The sequence below is a fragment of the Sinocyclocheilus grahami genome, unplaced genomic scaffold (assembly GCF_001515645.1).
Source record: "Sinocyclocheilus grahami isolate Dianchi unplaced genomic scaffold, SAMN03320097.WGS_v1.1 scaffold181.1, whole genome shotgun sequence".
In the NCBI taxonomy this organism is placed as follows: domain Eukaryota; kingdom Metazoa; phylum Chordata; class Actinopteri; order Cypriniformes; family Cyprinidae; genus Sinocyclocheilus; species Sinocyclocheilus grahami.
The window spans coordinates 968,160-992,205 of record NW_015505360.1 but is presented as its reverse complement, the minus strand read 5'-3'; the positions used below and the strand labels follow the sequence as shown (position 1 = coordinate 992,205).

The window sequence follows — 24,046 nt, the reverse complement described above, 5'->3', positions numbered from 1 at the left end:
TGCGCATTTTACTGAGGACAGCTTCCACAACATGAGGGAGTACAGCGCCGGATTCGCCAAAAGCTTTTGTTGACAGACGGAGCAAGAGGCGGGGCAGTATTGAAACACCGTCTAAGCTGTTCGCCAATCACAACGCGCTGGGACAGCTAACCAATCACAACACATTTTGTTTTTCAGAAGGCGGACTTTCATCAAAGCCGGAACTAATCGAGCCGTTTGTGCCAGCCTGGGGAGAAAGGTATTGTAATAATGTAAATTATGTGAAAAATAATGCGTTTTTCGAACCACCAAGCATGAGAGCATGTTCTAGTACACCCCCAAAACAAAATCAAGACTTTGTAAAAGAGCATAATAGGACCCCTTTAAGTACCATTTTTGGTTGCATAATCTTTCTTAGTGGATTGAGTTGACAAAAATGACTGGTGGAGCGATCTGTGAAAAAAACGGGATCGAACATTTCCTGGTGATAAAGCTGGAGCAGCATGAAAACAATCAGACCCCAGATGTGCAGACGAAACCCTGCCAGTCCTCACCTGGTGAAGAGCGGGAGAATAAAAGACAGTGTAAGATGGTTAGTTGTCACTTACAAAGAATCAAATAAGTCAAAGGAATATGGTAATTGTTGGTCGTGACTAATGAAAAATAATCTAAAATATAGATACATATAAGTGATAATTTAATGTTCAAATATCTGCAATAGTTGGGGATTTGTCAGACCAACTAAAATTAAACCACAGAACCAATTAATGTAGAAACAGCGATTTTTTGATGATTAAAGTAATTACTTAGATGATTTAACAATTGTGATACACTGAAAAAAATAAGGTAATAAGAGAGATGAGGCAAAATCAGGTTATTGGGTCACTTTTCGACACATCATAAAGCAGCTGCAGCATTACAATGTCTATGCATGAAGCTTAATTTCACAAAAGTGTTGTCATTGAAAAAAATCTTGTAATAACAAAATTTAACATGCTAGTTGGGTTACTTAGGTACTCATGCCCATCCCTATTTGTAGTCTGATTTGGTGACATTTTTATTTATTTATTTATTTTTTACAAATTTAAATGTTTTATTTATTTATTATTCTTTAAAATGCAGTAAGCTGGAAAAACAAGTCACTGTCTATCTTCTGTAACAAAAAAAAGTGTTCTGTTGAACAGTGATCCTGTTTAATCCTGTATTAAGAGATACAAGTGAGATGGATATTAGTACCAGGTGTAAATCTCTCTCTATAGATGAAAAAAGCAAAGTGCATCTAAAAGATAATAACCTAAAAGATAATTATATACATATATACATTTGTATATCTATTTCTATTTTATGGCAATAACATGAGAATAACAGATTCAAAAGATAAAACAATGACCCTCTGTTGTATTCTCCCAATAAATTGGATTGCAGATCGAACTTTCTCACCTTTATTGCCCTTGAATTGATTTTTTAATTACTTTTTTTGTTGTTGATCTGAGCGAACTAAAAGAAGGTTCTTTCATTTGTCATCAGTAGCATGTGTTTTATTCAACAAGCAAGCCTTCAAAAGCATATGAGAATTAACACTGTAGAAAAGCCTTTCACCTGCCTTCAGTGTGGAAAGAGTTTTACATCGAAACAGCACCTTAAGAATCACATACGAACTCACACTGGAAAGAAACCTTTCAGCTGCCCTCAAAGTTTTGCACAACAAGGACAACTTAAATGTCACATGAGAAGTCACACTGGAGAGAAGCCATTCAACTGTCCTCAATGTGAAAAGAGTTCAAACGAAACCTTGAGATTCACATGACAGTTCACACTGGAGAAGAGCCTTTCAGCTGCTCTCAATGTGGAACAAATTTGACAGTAAAACGAAACCTCATCAGTCACATGAGAATTCACACTGGAGAGAAGCCTTTCAGCTGCCTTAAGTGTGGAAGGAGTTTCACAGTAAAATGAAACCTTGAGAGAAACATGAGAATTCACGCTTGAGACTTCTACCTGCTTTGAGTGTGAGAAGAGTCTTAAACATAAGCTTAATATTGTCATGAGAATAGCATTGCTGTTTTGGTGTTTCTCTTATTAATGTATTCAACATACCCATTTCACGTATTCCTATACTTTACATATGTTTCATTTATACTGATTCTTAGCATGTTTTTCTAATGCTGAATAATGCTGTGTTGTACAAAGAATAGCATTTTAGATTCATTAATCTGTGCAAGGCAGAACTGTAACTGATGGGGAAAATAACTGCATTGTCTTTCTCTATATCAGCCTCATTGCAGAAGCGTTAACTTAACAATATGTTTGAATACCTTTGAATATCAGACAAAAATCTAACAGAGGGAGAAGCTGGCTGGAGGCAATGACAACTTCTAAAATGTCTGGTGTGAGAAAATCCTGTCGTTTTTCTCACTGAGCTGCTGAAGGTCAGTTGAGTTGTTCATCAGACTGTGCCTTTGTTTCACAGTATTTTCAACTGGATACACACAATTCACAAAATTCCTGTAACCACGTTAATTAAATGTATTCATAGAATGCACATATTCACTGCCTAATGTGCTGAAAACGGCTGCATTCGTGGGGTTTTTTCCCCATCACATTAAAGCTGCAGTCCGTAACTTTTTTGTGTTCAAAATTTATATAATAAGCGAGTACACCATGAATCCATTTTCCAAACCGTGTTTTTGGCTTGTCCTGAATCACTACGGTACACCTTTAATAAATGTTTATATTCGGACTATTTATACCGGTTCGGGTTGGTAGCGCTGCGGAGTAGCCCAGTACCTGCGTGATTCGCCGTAGACATAAACCGAGAGAAGTAGCTCCGGCTACAATGTTCTTCTAACAAGGGCACATGAATTGTAAATAATTATTTATTATAATAATAATTAAATAATTATTTTAGAATAAACATTGCATTCTTCCATAAAATTAGGAATTGTCCATTTTGATTTAACAATGACTTTAATATTTATGTACCGTAATAAAACTGTTATCAAATATTATGTTTAGCTGTCTTACTCTGCAGTCTCATGATCAAAATATTTTATACTTTTGTTTTTTAAAATCAATTACTTAATGTAAATCAGACTAGCAACGTAGTTATTGTTTTTATTCACAAAATTTAAGAAGGAACATTTGAACTAAAAGGGTTCTATATAAATTCACTTCAGACGGCTGCCTCGCACGCAAAATAACCAACAAAAAATGATAACCTATTATTATATGGGGAGATTTAAAAACTTTAAAAAACAAAACACTACAAATCTAAAGTCAAAATTTTACGGTGACAATGATTAGGTTTAGATTTTCAAAACCATGAATAGAAATTGATAATGCTTATATTTACATCAGAGTCCTATTTGCAGATGCCCATTACAGACTGTTACAACTTGAATTTCAACGTACATTAGCTGTGTTTGTGTGAATGTGTGTGAGCCCTGTGATGGCCTGCCCATCTGTCCAGGGTGTTTCCCCGGGACAGACTCCAGCCCCCCGTAATCCTACAGAGGATAAGCTGTTTGGAGAATGGACGGATGGATTATCTGTGTGATTATCCGTTTTGAAGGCTGTTGCTATGTAGAGACCGATAAACAGCATGTACTCAACATAGAATCTAGATGGCCATTGTAGGACTTGCAGGTTGGAATGCGTCGAACTGATCCACCCAAAGCTTTTCTTTAGCAATGCAATCTTATTTTGAATGTGCACCGAACAGAGTCACCATAGAACATTCCAAAGAACATTTGGTCATATTTTATGCCATCAAAACGATTGTAAATGTTTTTTAAATTCCAATGTACTGATTATTTTAACACCTAAACCGTCTCCGTTTGTTCTGGTTTTGTTTTCTTACTAAGCACATGTGTATGTTGTTTTGTTTTATTTTATTGACTATTTAAATAAAACATGTTGACATCTCATGTTGTCATCACCTCTCCTTTCAAATGTAATTTTCATCCTGGCACTGTAAAATATCCCTATTAGAAGTGTTTACATGAATGTTTCTAAAGCAGGGAAATACAATATGTCAATATAATGGAAAGCACTTAATATTCAGCAAACAAAACATTTTGATTAACATGACATACATTAATACACGTTCCCTACTCAGGGAACCATGGTTACATAAGTAACCCGAGACGTTCTGTTTATTAACCGCTAGAGCGCCAAAAGTTACGGACTGCAGCTTTAAGTTACTACAATGTAAAAACTTTATTTTGAAAAGCTGTGCAAATTGATAATTGCAAATGACTTTCGGGTAATTAAACCAAAACAAAAATTATAGTATTACATTCACCGAACAATTGAGCTCAGTCAATTTACTGTCGAAGTGGGAAAAGTCCTACATTCAAATAACGCTACACGTGCATGCACAACATGCGCCTGAGGAAAGCCGTTGGGATTGCGAATTCAAATGCGGATGCGCGGGAGAGCGAGCTGAGACGATTCAGCTGCATAAATACAATCAGAAGACATATATTCAGCGTTACAAGTTTCAAGACGTTATGGTGAGTATTGAGCACTGGAATCATTCTCCAAAGGTTTTGTCGGTAACTTTATCAGTCTACTGGATATTTTTACGTCATGAAATAATCAATAAATCAAAATCTTTACCGACCGACACTGTATAGTTCAGCCTTATTCACTTCTGTCACTTGCCATGTTTAATGCAGAGGAGCATTTTTCATTAATGTTAGTTTTGCCAAACTCATCAAAATTGATGCAGAAGACTGTTTTTCTTGTTTGAAATGAGGTATTTCCAGCAAATATTATGTGTTGCAATTGATTTGTTAATGAGGTGATAAAATGTCAACTTCGTTTGATGTATTTCTGTTTTAAATTGTTGTATTTTATTTATTTATGCCAATGTTAACAGACTGTTGCCTGTATATACATATTTATTTATTTATATATAATCTATAGAAATATCTGTTGATTATTTTATTGCCTTTATAACTTGCAAAGCCGGACTTGACATTAAATTAAACAACACTGAGTTCGCCAGATAACGCTGAGTTCACCGCCCTCTAGTGGCAAAACATCGAAATGTTCAACTTGTGACGTAACGAGCTGAAATCACATGACCTCGCTAGTTTGATACGTGCTCCGAGCCACTGATTCGAAACAAAAGAATCGTTGACGTTTCGGTTCTTCATGAACCGTGTTTTGAAAGCGCCCATCGCTGCATTAATGCTGCTTATATTATAAGCCAAGTCAGTTTCGGTTGTAGAATGTCTATTAGAGAATAGAGTGAATTAAAACTGAATAACGGATATTCCGCGAAATAAACTTGATGGAAAATGATGGAGCAGCATGAAAGCGACCAGACCACACAGGCACCAGATGTGAGGACAAAAACCTGCCAGTCGTCACCTAGACAAGAGCACAACAATGAAAAACAGTGTAAGTTGGTTATTTGTCAATTTCATAGAATCAAATAAGTTAAATGAATCTGTTAATCGTGACCAATAAAGCCACACGTGTCAATGTATTTATAAGTCTAGAAAGGTGGTTATTCCAGATGTTGAAAGGACCACAATTGTTGCGGATTTGCAAGAGCAACTTTAAAAAAAAGAAATCTAAAATCAGACTGAAGCCTAGTGAAATTGTGATTTTTTTGGATACTTAAATAAATTATCATTCATTCCTTTTAATAAAATTAAAAAGACATAATACAGCACTCTCCAAACAAAAGTATATTTCTTTATTGACTGCCTTCCAAAACATTTTGCATGCTGTAAAATGTTCATTATAATAGTAAATGGGGGTGGGGGGCAATAGAATAAGAAATGATAATTTTAACAATATTTCACATGACTGCAAAATCAAATTATAAAACAGTGATTAATAAATATAGCAATATAAACTAGCTATAAACATATATTTGTGATTATGTAAAGTTATTTCACATAATTGTTTAAAAAGCATTCCATTTTGTGAATGGTAAACATTTATATGCTAGTCGTTTTATTCACTGCTTTTTAAATAAGTCTTAATGTACATGTAAAAATACATGTACATGCTCTCTCCACAGTGAATGTGTCCCAGATGTGTATTAAAATGATAGTGGTGCTTAAACTTTTTTTTTTTGGTCATAATAGTTGTATGCTTTTCCACTGTCAGGCCATTGTGAGCCAGGGCTTACAATGAGTTGAGCGGGGCCAATAGCCTTGGATCCCAAGCCACGAGGACAAAATCAAGCTGCATTTCCAATGTCTGGCCAGTGGCTTTGCAACGCTACTCTAAAACCCACCCATGATACGTCTAAATACAACAAAACAGAACACAACCCCACCATTTCACCAACAAGGGGAAGATGAATGAAGACTAGCTAGATTGCAAAATGACAGAAGCAAACTTTTGGTCTTTACATAAAGATGCACATGCTTGTGTAACCCCTCCTGTTCTACTCCCCTCGCTTGCTCCGAGTGGGAACCAATGTTTCTGTTGGTTCCGTTACACTCACTCCTAAACCTCACTCCCATCCGGGTCACGGCACCAATTTAACCCTTTCGGGTTTTACTCCCTTCACTTGCTCTAACGTGACCACATGCATCCCTGACCAGCCATGAATGTGGTTTGAATTTTGTATCCTGTTTACACCCATTTTAACAAATACAAGAGAGTTGGATCTTAGTACTGGGTATAAATGGGACCTAACGCTATCTTATAGTGGAAAATGCTATAGACAAGAACATTAATTGTAACAACATGAGAATGGCAGATTTAACCTTTAGTATATCAGAGACCTTTGTCGCATTCTGCTGTTAAACTTACTTTGGCTCAGTCTCACCTTAATTATCCTTGAATTTATTTTTTACATAGATATTTTAATGTTTATTTTAGATCAGAATGAACGGAAAGAAGATTCTGTCATTCTCCATGAATGTGGGATGCATTTCTTTAAGGAAGCAAGTCATGAGGAGCACATGAGAATTCACACTGAAGAGAAACCATTCATCTGCCCTCAGTGTGGAAAGAGTTTCACAGTGAAACAAAAGCTTGTGTCTCATTTAAGGATTCACACTGGAGAGAAACCTTTATTCTGCCCTCAATGTGGAAAAAGTTTCACGCAACAAGGTCAGCTTAACATTCACATGAGAAGTCACACTGGAGAGAAACCTTTTATCTGCCCTCAATGTGATAAGAGTTTCACATCAAAACAAAGCCTTAAAAGTCACATGAGAATTCACACTGGAGAGAAACCTTTCACCTGCCCTCAGTGTGAAGTGAGCTTCACGCAACAAGGATACCTTAAACGTCACATAAGAACTCACACTGGTGAGAAACCGTTCATCTGCCCTCAATGTGGAAAGAGTTACAAAGTAAAACAAAGCCTTGAGAGTCACATGAGAGTTCACACGGGAGAGAAGCCGTTTATCTGCCCTCAGTGTGGAAAAGGTTTCACAGCAAAACAGTGTCTTAAAAGTCACATGAGCATTCACATCGGAGAGAAACCTTTCACCTGCTCAATCTGTGAGATGAGCTTCACACAACAACAAAGTCTTAAACGTCACATGTGGACTCACACTGGAGAGAAGCCATTTATTTGCCCTGAATGTGGAAAGAGTTTTACAGTGAAACAAAGCCTTGAGAGTCACATGAGAATTCACACTGGGGAGAGACCTTTCACCTGCTCTGAGTGTGGAAAGAGTTGCACAGTAAAACAAAACCTTGAGAGTCACATGAGAATTCACACTGGAGTGAAGCCTTTCTCCTGCCCTCAGTGTGGAAAGAGATTCACAGTGAAACAAAGCCTCGAGAGCCACATGACCATTCACACTGGAGAGAAACCTTTCACCTGCTCTGAGTGTGGAAAGAGTTTCACAATGAAGCAAAAGCTTGAGAGACACATGAAAATTCACACTGAAGAGAAACTTTTCATCTGCCCTCTATGTGGGAACAGTTTCACAATGAAAACCAACCTTGACAGACACATGAAAATTCACACTGATGAGAAGCCTTACACCTGCTTCGTGTGTGGAAAGAGTTTTAGAATAAAACAAAACCTTGATAGTCACATGAGAGTTCACACTGGGCTGAAGCCCTTCATCTGCTGTGAATGTGGGAAAAGTTTCACTGTGAAACAAAGCCTTGAGAGTCACATGAAACTTCACAATGAAGCGGAGGCTTTTACCTGTTCCGAGTGTGGAAAGAGTTTCACAGTGAAGCAAAACCTTGAGAATCACATGAGAATTCACACTGGAGAGAAACCTTTCACCTGCCCTCAGTGTGGAAAGTGCTTCACGCAACACGGACACCTTAAACGTCACATGAGAATTCACGCTGGAGAGATGCATTTTGACAGAGTTGGGGAATCTCCTCTGCTGTCACCTGTGTACAGCATCCATCCAAATGCAGTGATGGCAGTCATAGCATACCAAGACACCCACCAGCTATCGGAGGAGAGTGATGTAGTCAATCTGTTTATATGACTAGGATGTCATGACCAATAAGAGACCAACAGGACAATTACTCTACTCTTAATGAGTAAGTGTTTCTATTGTTCATTATTATGGGAGCTGCGGTGTTTCCCCTTAATTATATATTTACACAATTATTCTGCATATTTTGAATGTTTATTATACCTTATATTTTAATATTGATTTATGTGATGTTTTTCTAATAATGTATAACCTAATGTACAAAAAATAACATTTAAAGGCATAGGCACCCAAAAATGAAAATTTGCTGTTAATTTACTCACCCTCAGGCTATCCGAGATGTAGGTGACTTTTGTTTCTTCAGTAGAACAGTAAAGAGGATTTTTAGTTGAAACTGCTGTCCTTGGCTATTCATACACTGCACGTCTGTGGCTGCCGGTGTTTTGACGATTTGTGCTACCTCCCATTAAAACAATTGAATTCGACATTGAAAAATGCTACCTATCAGATTGTGCTTTATTTACATCTACACCTACTGCAACCCCAAACCTACCCTTACAGTAATACTAATACAGTAATAATGTGTTGTTCAGCATGACAAAAAATGACACAATATTGATGTGCACATGCGCTGTAAGCCCAGGCAGGACAATCTGACGAGTAGGGTAAAATGTCAGGACACCGTTTTTGAATATAAAAACAACCATTGCTGGGTTATTTGGCAACCCAGCACCGGGGTAATATTGGACAGAACACATGCTGTGTTGTTTTGACCCAGCTGGTTGGATTAAATGTTTTACTCGTTTTATTTTTAACTCAACTATTGTTTAAAAATTACTATATTGCTGGTTTAAAATGGGCTGGAAATAAAAAATCACACACAAAATTACTAGAGGCAACAGTAATAATCAAAAGATGAATATTTATTAATAAGCAAGAACACCCATGGACAAAAATATGAGACAAATTTAAAAAATGTGGGTGATTACAGCATAGTTTACAATATTACATATATTTTGTTAATAATGTTAATTTTATTGCTCATGCTGATCTTTTTGCTTCAGAAGACCTCAATGTATCGTCAGGAGCCACGGGTATTGATTTGGTCTTCTGTGTAGAAGCAGCCACAGACGTGCAGTGTATGAATCCCCAATGACAACGGTTTCACCTAAAAATCTTCTTTACTGTTCTGCTGAAGAAGAAAAAAATCAAATCAGATAAATCCTCTTGGATAAGCTGAGGGTGATTAAATTAACAGCAAATTTTCATTTTTGGGGGAACTATCCCTTTAAGTTTCATGAATCTGTAAGAACTGTAACAGATGGAAAGAACAACTTTATCATCCCTGCATGCTCAGGATAAGAAGTCTTTTCATGACTGCATACACTGTTAAGCAGAAAATTCCCATAACCTTTTCTTGTTATAAGAACATGTATGTTTCTGTTTAGATAAAGTCAGAGCATTGACTAACACAAATATCTAAGGTTATTCAATAAACTGCTCGTTTCTTATCACTTCATTTCCTCCCTCATGCTCTTCTGCTACAGAAGAGTTAACTTGACAATACATTTGAATAATTTTGAATGTCAGACAAAAATCTTCATGAGGAAGAGAAACTGGCAGGGAGGCAATGACAACTTCTAAAATGTCTGGCCCAGCTTTTCCTCACTTAGCTGCTGCAAAACAGAAAGTCAGTGTTAGTTGCTTATCACTTTCATTCAAAGTTTTAATGAGTCCAAATGTACGTTGGCTCTGTTTCATCCTGTTGTGCTGTATATCCAAGTGAAACGACTTCCTGAACTAGAAGAAAATGCAGGACTTGATTTTGTCCATCGAGAGTGGACTGGATCGTTGTCGTTTGCTATTGCTGTGATCTCATGAGTGCTGGAGGGAGAGGGGTTATTGTCGCACATCATAAGACGAGATGTCATTGCAAGGGAAAAGTTATTTTGATTAAAAATGACAAGGGCACATGAATTGTAAATAATTATTTATTATAATAATAATTAAATAATTATTTTAGAATAAACATTGCATTGTTCCATAAAATTAGGAATTGTCCATTTTGATTTAACAATGCTTTCAAATGTAATTTTCATCCTGGCACTGTAAAATATCCCTATTAGAAGTGTTTACATGAATGTTTCTAAAGCAGGGAAATACAATATGTCAATATAATGGAAAGCACTTAATATTCAGCAAACAAAACATTTTGATTAACATGACATACATTAATACACCATGGCCTGGTTTCACAGACAGGGCTTAGACTAAGCCAGGATTAGGCCATAGTTCATTTAAGTAATTTTTATTAACATGCCTTAGAAAAAACATTACTGGGATGCGTTTCGTTTATCAAGCAAGTCTTAAGAATTCACATGAGAATTCACACTGAAGGCAAGCCGTTCTTCTGCCCTCAATGTGTTCGTTCTTGCTGTTTAATTGGGAAAAGTTTAAAGGGCGTTGAGGGGTCTTGTCTTTATGTTATCTGACAAAACTATTCATACTTTGAAATATTATTATTGTTACGGGGCTGACCAGACATGAGACATGCAGATCCATGTGCAAGCTTTATTAAGCAGAGAGGTCAGAAACACAGGCAGGGTCGAACAATGGCAAACAGGTATATGGCGGGCAAGACACAAGAATAATCCTAGGGCTAGCGAAGGTCCATGAACGGCGAACAGAATCAAAAGGGGCAAGACTAAAGAGAGAAATCCAGGAAAACAGGCGAAGATCAAAAACTGAGAAAACAGGCTAGGCTAGGCTAACGAGGGCTCTGTAATGTAGCTATCAAATGATAAGTGCTAAACACATACAATACTCGGCCGTGGAATGGGATCAGAGTGAGAGTTAAATAGGGGATGTGTGAGTGATAACAGCTGTGTGCAATCAGTGCTGTGCAATCAACTGTGTGTGTGTCATCAGTGCAGTGGATGATGGGATATGTAGTCCGTGACATGCAACAGTGTGTAGTGCGAGAGTCAATGAAATGGGAAGGGTGACCTCTGATGGCTAGCAGACGGAAGTTCATGGACCGGATTTGTGACAATTATTACAGTATTTATTTAAAAAACGTAAAGTGCCTTAAAAATAATTACAACACTGGTAAGGCTTAATACTGATTTTCTCATCCTCCGAATTATACTTATCAATCCTGTTTTTATTATCATTATTCAAAAAATTTATAAATTCAGAACAGGATTAGAATAGAATTCTGTTTTAAATAAGACAGAAATATTTTTTTCTACAACAGCAACAGTACACTCTAAAAATAACCCAGTGCTGTGTTAAAAATAACCCAGCGCTGGGTTAAAAAGGGACAAACCCAGCTATTGGGTTGTTTTGACCCAGCAGTTGGGATGTTTTGAACCCAAAAAGTGGAGTGTAGTGTTTAAAACAGCAAAACCACCATACCCTGTAAACTCAACAATAATAATAATATCATCATCATCAATATAATTCCGTTTCTAATTCCAGAGTAATTAAGAGATGCAAAGAAAAAAATCTTTAACTTTTAAACTTAAAATGGTCTTTTCTGTTCTGTGTTTCTTTTTCAAAACTGCATTTGCTGCTGTATCAATACAGAAGCATCTGTTTCAGCCCTATTAAAATACGTGTTCCATGTGCCCCTTTTATACTTTGAGCACCTGCCCCTCTAAAGGCCTCTGCACGGCCCTGCTTTCACCTGCCCTCAGTGTGCGAAGAGCTTCAGGCAACATAAACGTCACTTGAGAAATCACACTGGAGAGAAGCTTATTGTCACCTGTGTACAGAATCCATCCAAATGAAGTGATGGCAGTCATAGCGCACAAGCACATCGGGCAGTTATCGGAGGAGAGTGATGTAGTCAATTTGTTTGATTATGCCATTGAATTAATTTATTAAATATAATATAGTCCAACAAGTCGCTGAATTCGTCCGCACACTGAAAATTATTTCCAATCAGACCAAAAAAGTAGTTTTTATTATCCATATGCAAAATTGGAAAAAAGTGCAAAGTGTATTAAAAACAGCTCAAAGAGCAGACGTTTCAGCCCATGCTTTCTTCAGTGCTCATAAAGCAAAAAAGCAACAACACACTTAAATAGGCACAGTTGCAAATTGTTGACAGCTGATCTTAATCAATGAGGGATAATTGTCATACCAGCAATTTCCCTTTACAACAAACATACAAGATCCATCTCTTCGTTTAATCCAGTCAGGGTTAATGATTTCAACTCACAAATCCAAAAAGCCTCTCTTTGTTATAAATTGATACTAAGAGAGGCTTTTGGGATTTTTGCAGACACTGCACATTTTGTCCCCCAACCCCAACACTGCAGATTTTGCATCTCCCTTTTGATAATATAGATCTTAAAAGCACTTGATAATTATAGACAGGTACGTGCTCAGGGTTGGACTTGGACTCTGAAGGTAGGTAGATCTCCAGAAACAAGATTGGGCACCCCCAGTTCAGCTGATCGTCGCCCCCTAGCGGTGAACACTTGAAATGTCAACGCTTTTCCGAGCAGTACATGACGCGGCAGCATGGCCGCGGTGCTGAAATCACGTGACTGGACCAGTTTGAGATGCGCACTGCTTCGTATGTGGAAACTTGGAAGCTTATTTAAAAAGAAAGCCAAATCAGTGATTTCAAACCAAATCCGTTTTGGCTGTAGGATATGCATTAGAGAATAGAGTGAATGAAACCTGACTGATGGAGGCTGATGAAATAAGCGGCATCGAACATTTCCTGGTGCTAAAGATGGAGCAGCATGAAAACAATCAGAGCACAGATGCACCAGATGCGAAAACATGCCAGTCCTTACCTATACAAGATTGCAAGAACAAAAGGCCGTGTAAGTTGGTTCTTTGTCAGTTACAAAGAATCAAATAAATTAAAAGATTATGTTTATTCTGTTGACTGCAACTAATGAAAAGTGATGAGTATCAAATGATTTATGCCGATTTGGAAAGGTTGTTACTCCAGATGTTTAAATAGCTGGGAATATATAGACCCAACTATTTTAAAAATGCCTTAGAAAACGCGATTTGTTTTTAGATTTGATGATTTAATAAGATTCTTGCTGGTCAAATTAACTCATGAGAAATGGGCAAGCATCAGGTCAATTGACTCTGAATTTGACAAATCATGTAAAGTATCATTAAATGTCTATGCACATAATGCTCAAGTGTTTCAACTAAAACAAGTTCAGATATATATATTTAATGCCAGATGCCTCCTTCCATGCAGTGAAGACCACTCAAGTACAACAGCAGGTCAGAGAAACTAGGGGTAGGCCTACATTCTAATAATATTTTAACACCATATTCAACATTATATTTTATATCACATTATATTGTAATGTATTTTTGTTGAATATGGCATCACAACAAATTATTTGTGTAAAAAGTATGTTGATCAGCTAACTGTACATTATGCTGCTCACCATAAAAATAAGCAGGTGGATATGAAATACTGATTTGAGTTGAAATTATTTTATAATCCTGCCTATATATTATCTTAAAGCTTCTGCTAAGAAAAACAAATGGTCCACTGCAACATAAATATGAACAAGAAAAAGCAACAAGATGAACACTTCAAAAAAATATGAATACTGAAATATGCATTTTCATTTGAATGAAACGAGTTCAGTTCATAGTGTGATGTGAGAGACATGAAAACATGCCGCAGGTTTCAGTTACCCAGCGAACTAAAAACAACAATAAATATATCAGAAGCCATGTTTGACCAATCAGAATGAAGAATTCAAGAGAGCTGTGTAATAACAATTTAAAACCGATTCTTACTTGAGTACTCGTGTGCATCCCAAACTCTAATCTGATTTAGTGAAGATACATATTTATGATGTTCATCTTTCTCTCTTGTTTGGGGTGCACATCTATTACTGTCCGTTACTGTGCAGCTGTCTCAACGTAATTGTCCATAAAGTGATTTTTGACATTGATTATTTTAGATCTTAAAGAACTGAAAGAAGATTCTGTCACATGTCATCAGTATGAGATGCAAGCAAACCTTAAGCAGCACATGAGCATTCACACGGAAGAGAAGCCGTTCATCTGCCCTCAGTGTGGAAAGAGTTTCATATTTAAACAAAACCTTGAGAGACACATCAGAATTCACACTGGGGAGAAGCCTTTTACCTGCTCCGAGTGTGGGATAAGCTTCACAGAGAAACAAAAGCTTAACATTCATATGAGAATTCACACTGGGGAGAAACCATTCAGCTGTTCTGATTGTGGAAAGAGTTTTACAGTGAACAGGAGCCTTAAGAGACACGTGAGAATTCACACTGCAGAGAAACCATTCACCTGCACCCAATGTGGAAAGAGCTTCATGGAAAAAGGACACCTTGAAAGTCACATGGGAATTCACACTGGAGCGAAGCCTTTCACCTGCTCTGAGTGTGGAAGGAGTTTCACAGTGAACAGAAACCTTAAGAGACACATGAGTATTCACATGGAAGAGAAGCCTTTCACCTGCCCTCAGTGTGGAAAGAGCTTCACAGAACAAGAGCACCTTAAAAGTCACGTAACCATTCACACTGGAGAGAAATCTTTCGCCTGCTCCGAGTGTGGAAAGAGTTTCCCAGTGAAACAAGGCCTTAAGAGACACGTGAGAATTCACATCGGAGAGAAGAATTTCACCTGCTCGGAGTGTGGAAAAAGATTCATGCAGCAAGGACACCTTCAAAACCACATGAGAATTCACACTGGAGAGAAGCCTTTCATCTGCTCTGCGTGTGGAAAGAGGTTCACAATGAACATTACCCTTGAGAGGCACATGAAAATTCACACTGGAGAGAAACCTTTTGCCTGCCCTTATTGTATGATGAGTTTCACAGTGAAACAAGGCCTTGAGAGACACACGAGAATTCACACTGGAGAGAAACCTTACATCTGCTCTGAATGTGGAAGGAGTTTCACAGTGAAACAAAGCCTTAAAAGTCACATGATAATTCACACTGGAGAGAGACCTTCCGACAGAGTGGAGAAATCTCCTCTACCACCACCTGTGTGCAGCATCCCTCCAAATGATGCAAAGTCAGTCAAAGCGTACCAGGACACCCACCAGCTATTGGAGGAGCGTGATTAGTCAATCTATTTAAATGATTGGAATGCCCAGGACTGATAAGAGACCAGTAGATGCCAATAAACACATGGTAAATAGAAGAATTTGATACAATGAAAGTGTTGTGACCGAAGCCATCACTGCAATTTAGTAATTTGTGATTTTTCCCCCCCTGTATATTTATTTCTTTTTTGGTATATTTACTCATTTATCCTATACACATTTCATATATTTCTTTTACCTTATATACAGCTTTCATTTGTATACTTTACGTTTTTCTGATGCTGTATAACCTGTATTTAAGATTCAATAATCTGTGCAAGGCAAATTAAATAAGTTAAACTATACTTTGGCATTGTGGTACAGTTTTTTCAATTTACATACATTTCACAGACTTATTTACCAATATCCTTAAACTATATACACTACACCCCTACTAGACTAAACCCCCTCAACTACCTACTAAGCTGCTGGAAACAGGGGCGTGTCTACGTGGTGGCACCGGGCCCCCTTGAAATTTGGCTGGCCACCCCAGGTGCCCCCCCTACCAGATGTCTTGCGATAGGCTTGTTTTTAGTAAATTTCTAACTGCATCTGGCAGTGGCGGATCCTGGCATGAGTAGGCACACGATCCATGTGCGCGAGGACGAATCTCTCCACTCCCAAGTGGATTTCCTTCACTCACACAAAACTGGACGTGTGCTTTTAAATATACTTCTTTTATGAATTGGCTCTGCTCTGTCACTGTCTCTGTCACTCTTTGTTTAGTGAGTGTACGTGATGTATTATAACATGCATCGTTCCTCCCGGTGTCAGGTCAGGTGCTTCCTCTTTCTAGCAGGATTTTAATTGACATCATGTTGCTTCACTAAGGTTAATAACTGACTAATTCCAGGAAACGCTGGACTCAAATTGAGGTGATATGAATCAACAGAATGGAACAGCACTCATCTGTTTCACTGGGTTAATGGAAACTTCCTCCCATGATGCAGTATCACATTAACGTTTTACGAGCAATTAGTACAACTGACAGAGCAAAATATAACGATACATTTACAGCGTGTGTACATCACCCAAAAGAAGTGTAAGAGAGGAACTGGACTGCAGTAAAGTCCAAAAATCTGGTCTCAGATTACATGAAACATGAATACAATGAACACACTACAAATATAATCAAAATGAAACCATTGAAATCAAATCAGAACATGATAAAGTGGTTTATAATCTGCATATGGTACTACACAAACAGGCTATTTATTAAAAATTAAACATAAAATTAACAATGAAAAATAGGAGACGCATCAAATGTCAATATTTTGTCCAACCAAACGTAATATGCATTCCTGTTAATGCATAACTTTGCCCTATTACATAACATGTAACATTGCTTAACAATGTTGTCACCCAGAAAGTGACACCATTTGGATCTTTTTACAGCATGGTATAAAGACAAGTAAAAAAAAAAATACAGATATAATTGTGTCGACTGCATTCATCAAACTGAACTATTCAACCCTGTTAAGTTACTATAAGAAGAAAATCTAACAACATCTTCACAAGGTTATCAATAGCCAAAAACCAACAATTGGTTCCCATCTGGTTAGACCCTCCTGAGTGACAATTTAGGATTTAGGCCCGATTATGTAACCTGTTCATGGACAGTGCCATCTAAATCACAAGTCTGCCAAAATTTGCTCTAACATTAACAGGAAGTATGTAAACAAGTGGAAAAATAACTTGGTAAGCATGATAATGATGCTTTCTTTCTCTCCTGGTCTTGGAAAACAGGCAGGTTGGTCATAACTGATGTAAAGATAACCCTGTCTATGCAGTAAGTGTCACTGTTATCTCGTCTGTAGTTTTATGCCCACATTTATGACTGTAGCCTGCTGTCCACGCCCTCTCGCTCTCACTCACAGCCATCCAGATCCTGCTGTACATTGAGAGGAGAAGCAACACAACGCATACAGGGACTCACAGGTACGTGTTGTGCACACAATTTTTCCATTAAAGTGAAGGTTATGCTTTTGTTATATGCCAAGTACATAAAGGGATATGTTATTGAGCTTTGCATTGATAAGTCAGTGCTATCATGATAATATATATATATATAAATATATGTGTGTGTGTGTGTGTGTGTGTGTGTGCTGTTTGTGGCATGTGCTATAGCAGAACAAGATTAGGAAAGAGAGAAAATGACATGACGAATATAAAGAAACGTACATCTATTTTCCAATTCCTCGTCTTTATGTTTTTGCATCCACAGGTTTTTGATCATGGAGAAAGACTACTCACCCCCGCATTATTCTAGTCCTCATATGGACCAGACAGGCATAAACTACCCTGAGCAGCAGGCAGCATACCCATCTCAAGCAGGTCAGCTGATCTTCCACTTTAATCACACTAATAAGAACGAACAGGATGATCACGCACCAATGTAATAAAAGTTAGTGAAAACTTTACAATCTCAACCCCAAAATGTAAGCCAATATTCAACGGTCTTTGTTGTAGAAACTGCACATGTATTATCAGTTTTATGTAAGGGGTTATAAGGAAGTCAAATATATGATGTTTCAATCTGTGACGTCAGATGTTCCCTGTAAAACAAACACAGACTTTGGCTTGTGTGATCTCAGATTATGATTTATGAGTGTAAGAATATTATATGAAACAGTTACAATATTTTGACCTCTATTAAATGAATAGTTCATCCAGAAATGACAAATTACTTAAAATGTACTCACCCTCAGGCCATGGATCCTCTGCAGTGAATGGGTGCCGTCAAGTAATCCACACCACTCTAGTCCATCAATTAATGTCTTGTGAAAAGCTACATGTTTGTAAGAAACAAATCCATCAAGGCATTTTAATTTCAAACCGTCGCTTCTGGCCAAATATCAGTCCATAATCAATAATAGCATTTCGTTTAATGAAAAGGCCCATCCCCTGTTGTCCTGTCACATCCAAATCCACCCACATATTTGTTTAGAATTCTACTACTAAAATTAAACTATTCCTTTAAATCCAGTAGATTGGTACTAATGAATGACTATTGGAGAGAGTGGCAAACATGGAAACATACTGTACATACACCGTAGAGGTGAAATCTCTGACTGTGAAAATCAGAAGAATGAAAGTTTTAGAAAAAAACAAAGATGCCTTGGGTTTCCTGAGCATCTCAAAGTCCCAGAACAATGAATGTTGGAATATACAAGCAAATTTTACGGGTGAACCTCACAATGTCCATCCATCAGCCAAAACTTCACTACTGGATAATATATATAGCATGTTAATGATCCTGAACACAATTAAATCAGCAACTGAACAATTGAAACTTAAGTAATGTCCTGTTTTAAAAGGGCCTAACCTTCACACGTTCTTCAAGTAGTTTGTGAAAATTCTGAACTTGATTCCGAACAATCAGAAATCAAACAATTCAGTGTTATATCAACCAGTGCTTTGGCTCTTTTACAGGTCCACAAGCTGCACCTTCCCAGCCACCTCCATATGGGTTTGGATATCCAACCATCACTATCCAGCCCACGATGGTCCCTATAGGTGAGTTTCCAGCACCCAAGACCCAGTATTTCTAACGTTTTTATTCAAGCTATGAATTAAAGAGAGTATCTATTTATAATTAATTACTAAAATATCTCTAATAATGAAAGGCACAGCCCTGCAACCCCTAAAATGTTTTTTTTTAATCTCATGGATGTCCTTCTGATGGTTTACTGTGCAAATACTAGCTTACACTAGCTGTTCTTTTTGCAATCGTTCTGCGTTTAATCGATGCATTTGTACATATGCAGTTGCCCAGATGGCGGTCGTGAATCTCACTGATATACCAGGCCGCATTACCTGTCCTCACTGCATGACGGACATCATCACGGAAATCGAATATATCAGTGGATTGCTCACCTGGTTACTCTTCGGAAGCCTTGTGATTTTTGTGTAAGTATGCACAGATTGCTGATATTTTATTCATAGACTGCTGATATTTAGAGCTTGTCTGCTGTGTTTTTTCAGGTGCTGGCTCTGTTGTTGCATCCCGTTCTGTGTGGACACATGCAAGGATGTGAAACACACCTGTCCAAATTGCAAGAACATCATCCGCATTTACAAACGTTTGTAGCACATGCTGCACCAGAGAACATGAAGAACCATCCAAAAATCGAGAACTCCTTGCCCAGAAATACATTTTTGCATTATGTTACCCTATTACAAAGTTTTGGTGACCGAAGATATGTCTCTTGTTCTTCTGTACACAACCACTACAAAGTCTATTAACTTACCTTTTGTTGCAATATCTCTATCCAATCCATTCGTATATTTCATATGGGAGTTAATGAGTTTATATTTTGAAATCCTGTAGAACAGATGCATAGATTAAATCACAACCTGACAAATGTGTAGAACAGTAGTTTAGACAGATATTTCTTGTAATAGAATTACACTTTCTCTGGAAGGATGCCGCATGCTTTCCACTGGGACTGTATATATATATATATGAATAAAACAACTCCTGTTTAAGCTCTATTTGCAGTGGAACATCACTTGTTATACACACACACACCTGAAGCTTCAGTTTGGTGGTGTTTGCCTCAACAATCGAAAAGGAGAGATTTGGCAGAGGGTACATAAATATTCAGAATAAATAGAGAAAAATCTGGAATCCACTGGCCTGCAGTATACAGTTTGGCCTAAAAATCATGCACATACTCCAGAGCGATATCATGCACACCCCTCTTGAAGATGAAGAGAGTTGTTTTCTTTGATACCCGTTTTTTTTTTTAAGAACTTGGAGAACAACAATCTCAGGTTCACTTCGAGGTACTGGAGGAACTAAGGAACAGACTGTGAGAAGCTTAAAGTGAAAAGATCTGGACTGGGCAGTGCTCAAGAGGGACATTAAATGGTCAGTGTTACAAAAGCACTCACAAAGCAGAGCTGAACAAATGGATACTCATCTCAGGTATTTTTACTGAATAATTGGAATGTGGAATTGGTTCACTGGCTGTTTGCAGGAACACAAGAGGGCAGACCAACCATTTTATTCATGCTTGTTTGGTCTACATTATGCTTACCATCCTCCCCATTAAGATGCATCCAGTGTCCTTCTGATGCACACACAAAAAGGATAATAACAATATCTGTATCTAGTATCTGACAGGCAAAGCATTGCAAATTGGGTTTTCTGAAGTTAAGTATTCATCTCTCTATATCTCTTCATACACATGCAACATTTTGGAGCATTTTGGAACATATCCAAGCTGAAATCCTAATTAAAAATCAATACATTTTCCATTAAAATTATATATTATTTAACCACATAATTAAAGATATACTGCCTTACACATCTTCAGTGCACAATAGACAGATTTAATGCAGTAAGTACTATAAATTACTTTTTATAGTCGCTTGAATGTAGTTTCACATGTTTGTAGCCAGCGAGTTAAAAAAAAAAGTGTATATCTGTAAAATAGAAATCTATAGAACCTCTTAACCTGCTGCCTGGCTTAGATAATTATCATCTTAGGTTTCAATGGAGAAAAAAAACAATATTCAATCTTAAAAAAAAATAAAAAGTCATGGTTATTTGTGAAGACTTGGGGCAAATTTGTTTACATGGAAAACGGTGATATTACACTGGAAGATGATGTTGATGGAAGTGTGATTGTCTAAAATGACGGTTACTATTACAGTGAAGTGTAAAGTGAGGTGAAAAACAAAGAGGAGCTGGATCCAAGTGAGCTTTATTACAAATAAATACAAATGAGCCAAACACGACGCACAGATTACCAGGAACAGCAAACAGAATGAGAACACCAAACTTACTGCCATGAAGAACAAGACCTTACAAATAACATAGGAAAACACTGGGGTATATATACATACACAAGAAAACCAGGGCTAACTAGGGACAGGTGGAGGTGATTAGTTGCTATGGGAACAAAAAAGGGTAACTATGGCGACAAGCAAGGCAAGCAAGGAAACAGGAACAGCACACAGTAAACACTTCAACATAAAAGTCTAGACAAGACAGGAACATGAAACAGAAGTATGTTGGTTGTTTTATTTATTGTTTGTTTGTTAGCTTTAACAATAACTTTTATCATTATGTGTATTTTTATTTATTGTGTTATTCATCATGTTATTCATCTGTTTTATGTTTATTTCTTTATTTTATAGTTTATAAATGTTTTTCTTTATTTTTCTCCACTGTCTGCACAGAGTGTCAACACTTAGTTGTAGAGATGAGGACGACAAAGAAGATTCAGATTCAATCTTTAATAATATTCACAGGAAAATCCAAAAGAAGGCAGGCAAGTTAACACAACCATACTTAGATGAGACCGGACAAATGAGAACCGAAAACACAGAAACTATATACACAGATCAAAAAAAGCGAACCAATTGGGTAACAGCTGAATAGAATGACTAATCAAATGAGTGAACAAGGCAACTAACTATGAACTATCACAGAAACCAAAGCTAAAACTGAACATAAATGTGACACAGAGGGAGGGTTTAGAAAAGATTTTTACTTTCATTCTGAACTATTTCTGTACTCTGTTTGCATAGAAAGACAAGAACAATATTGATTTTAAAAAGTCATAAATAATCAGACTGGCTAACCTTATGTAATTTATGAAAACGGTATTGTAATTACTTAAAAATCTGTTTAATACAAGTTCATTTTAGTACATTTACATTTGGTTACAGGTCTGAAGCTTCATAAAGAAACTAAATGCAGAAAAGGACATTGTTATTTTTCACAAATGTAGGCTGCTGCAGGGATACCTAATGAGACAAAAGCTCTCATTCACTTACAAACAGAAAAACAGAATATAAAATGTGTGTATAAAATGTAGACTTTTAAACAGACTGCAGGAAAATGAAAGTGAACTACAGTGAAAAAACAAAAACAAAAACAAAAAAGCAGTTAAAATAGTGAGGAAAGCTCAAAAGCAACGGTGAATAGCAAATAGTATGAATATTACATTTTCCATATTTATGTCATTATATGCACACAAGAAATATACTGCATACATATATACCCCTCCCCTCCTCGCTCTCTCTCTCTCTATCTATATATCACTGGCTGTCATAACTGTGAGTTTAATGTACTCTCTCTGTACTCGACCAGTGACTTTCTAAGGAAGGTATTCCACAGCTCTCCAGAGACCAGGTATGTGTTCTTGTGTATTTCAATTGGACAAATACAGTAATAAAAGTTGACTTCTGGTTGTTCATTGAGGTTTAAGGATGAAGGTTTTGCTATCTTTGTGTCGGTCTGTCTACAATCAATGGGCAGTGTGACAAACCTTTTCGGTTTATATAAAATTGTTGAGTCGTCATAAAGAGAAACAAAAGTATTTTTGTGTGTGTGTATATGGTAATGGCATAAGTTTGGGCTGGAAAGGTCTACAATAATTTCCTTGATTGGTTGACTTTGGCGCTTTTTCAGAATTATCCTTCTCATCTGTTAAAGGGATAGTTCACCCAAAAATGAAAATTCTGTCATCATTTACTCGCCCTCATGTCGTTCCAAACCTGTATGAGTTGCTTTCTTATGTTGAACACAAAAGAAGATATTTTGAAGATTGCTGGTAATCAAACAGTTGGTGGTTGCCATTGACTTCCATAGTAGGGAAAAAAATACCAGCAATCTTCAAAATAACTTATTTTGTGTTCAACATAAGAAAGCAACTCGTACAGGTTTGGGTGAACTATCCCATTTAAGAACTTGGTTTAAAATAAATACCTGGCACGCATAAGGGTGTGGCAGACATGCTGGACAGGTCCAGCTGTAAATACATGGAAGAACTTATGTTAATACAACATAAAAAATTTTTGAAGTATAGAGTTTAAAGGAGAAAGACAGATGGCAATTTATACGCTGTTCTTTCTCATCTCACAGATCTTTAATAATGGAGAAAGATCCCAAACTCCCTCCATATCCTGGTTCTCCGGTGAACCCAACTAACCCAGTACCCTACCCAGTACAACCAGTTGCATACCAACCTCAACCAGGTGAGTTTACCTTTTTCTTTCCATCTGAGAGAGATGAGTTGAACTGGTTCTGTCAGTTTTTATCATGAGAATTTTCCAGGCCCGGTACCTGCAGTTTATCCTCCTCAAACCACACAGAGCATTCCAATGACTTCAGTCGCTGCAACTCCAGCGGCTCAGCCTGCATCAGCACCTGCCACAGGTCAGCGTACCTTTCTCTTCATCTGACTTACTCATTAGAAACTCAGCACATGCTGGTGACCAACATGTTTGTCCTCACAAGCACCCAACTGACCAACCTCCAAGAACCTTTCAGTGAACAGGCCTTAAAATTATCACTTTTTCTTATTGTGAAGAATATTTTAATAATCTAAAGTACATTTTTGCACTAAAAGATCCTTTTGTGCATTGAAAAGTATAATGGACATTTAAGGTTCTTCATAGAATCATCGATGCCAATAAAGAACCTTTATTTTTAAGTGTGTAGGAATTAAAGATTGTTAAGCTGAATTTCTCAAAACAATCTAAATTTCAAGAAAATATTATCATTATTTTAAAAAAAAAAAAATTTCCCTGCTCAGCCACACAG

General features: G+C 37.1%; 2 protein-coding genes across 6 annotated transcripts; both read left to right on the top strand.

Moving 5' to 3' along the window:
* The first annotated feature begins 5,122 nt into the window (after nt 1-5,122).
* LOC107594275 (oocyte zinc finger protein XlCOF6-like) lies at nt 5,123-15,659 on the top strand. Of its 2 annotated transcripts, XM_016284262.1 has the most exons (3): nt 5,123-5,388; nt 6,832-8,258; nt 14,485-15,659. In XM_016284262.1, the coding sequence occupies exons 1-3, from the start codon at nt 5,286-5,288 to the stop codon at nt 15,466-15,468; spliced, it is 2,514 nt and encodes an 837-aa protein (XP_016139748.1). In that variant the 5' UTR covers nt 5,123-5,285; the 3' UTR covers nt 15,469-15,659. The 2 variants fall into 2 exon arrangements, 1 of the variants encoding a protein (XP_016139748.1); XR_001610161.1 differs by lacking the exons at nt 6,832-8,258; nt 14,485-15,659 and adding an exon at nt 6,109-6,821 and having other exon boundaries at nt 5,314-5,388.
* Nucleotides 15,660-16,787: 1,128 nt separating this feature from the next.
* On the top strand, nt 16,788-19,927 carry LOC107594273 (lipopolysaccharide-induced tumor necrosis factor-alpha factor homolog). 4 transcript variants are annotated; one of them, XM_016284261.1, is made up of 6 exons: nt 16,788-17,184; nt 17,364-17,424; nt 17,711-17,820; nt 18,919-19,002; nt 19,254-19,395; nt 19,471-19,927. In XM_016284261.1, exons 3-6 carry the CDS (start codon nt 17,721-17,723, stop codon nt 19,574-19,576), a joined length of 432 nt encoding a protein of 143 aa, XP_016139747.1. In that variant the 5' UTR covers nt 16,788-17,184; nt 17,364-17,424; nt 17,711-17,720; the 3' UTR covers nt 19,577-19,927. The 4 variants fall into 4 exon arrangements, with proteins under 4 accessions (XP_016139747.1, XP_016139745.1, XP_016139746.1 ...); XM_016284259.1 differs by having other exon boundaries at nt 17,304-17,424; XM_016284260.1 differs by having other exon boundaries at nt 16,788-17,275.
* The last annotated feature ends 4,119 nt before the right edge of the window (nt 19,928-24,046 follow it).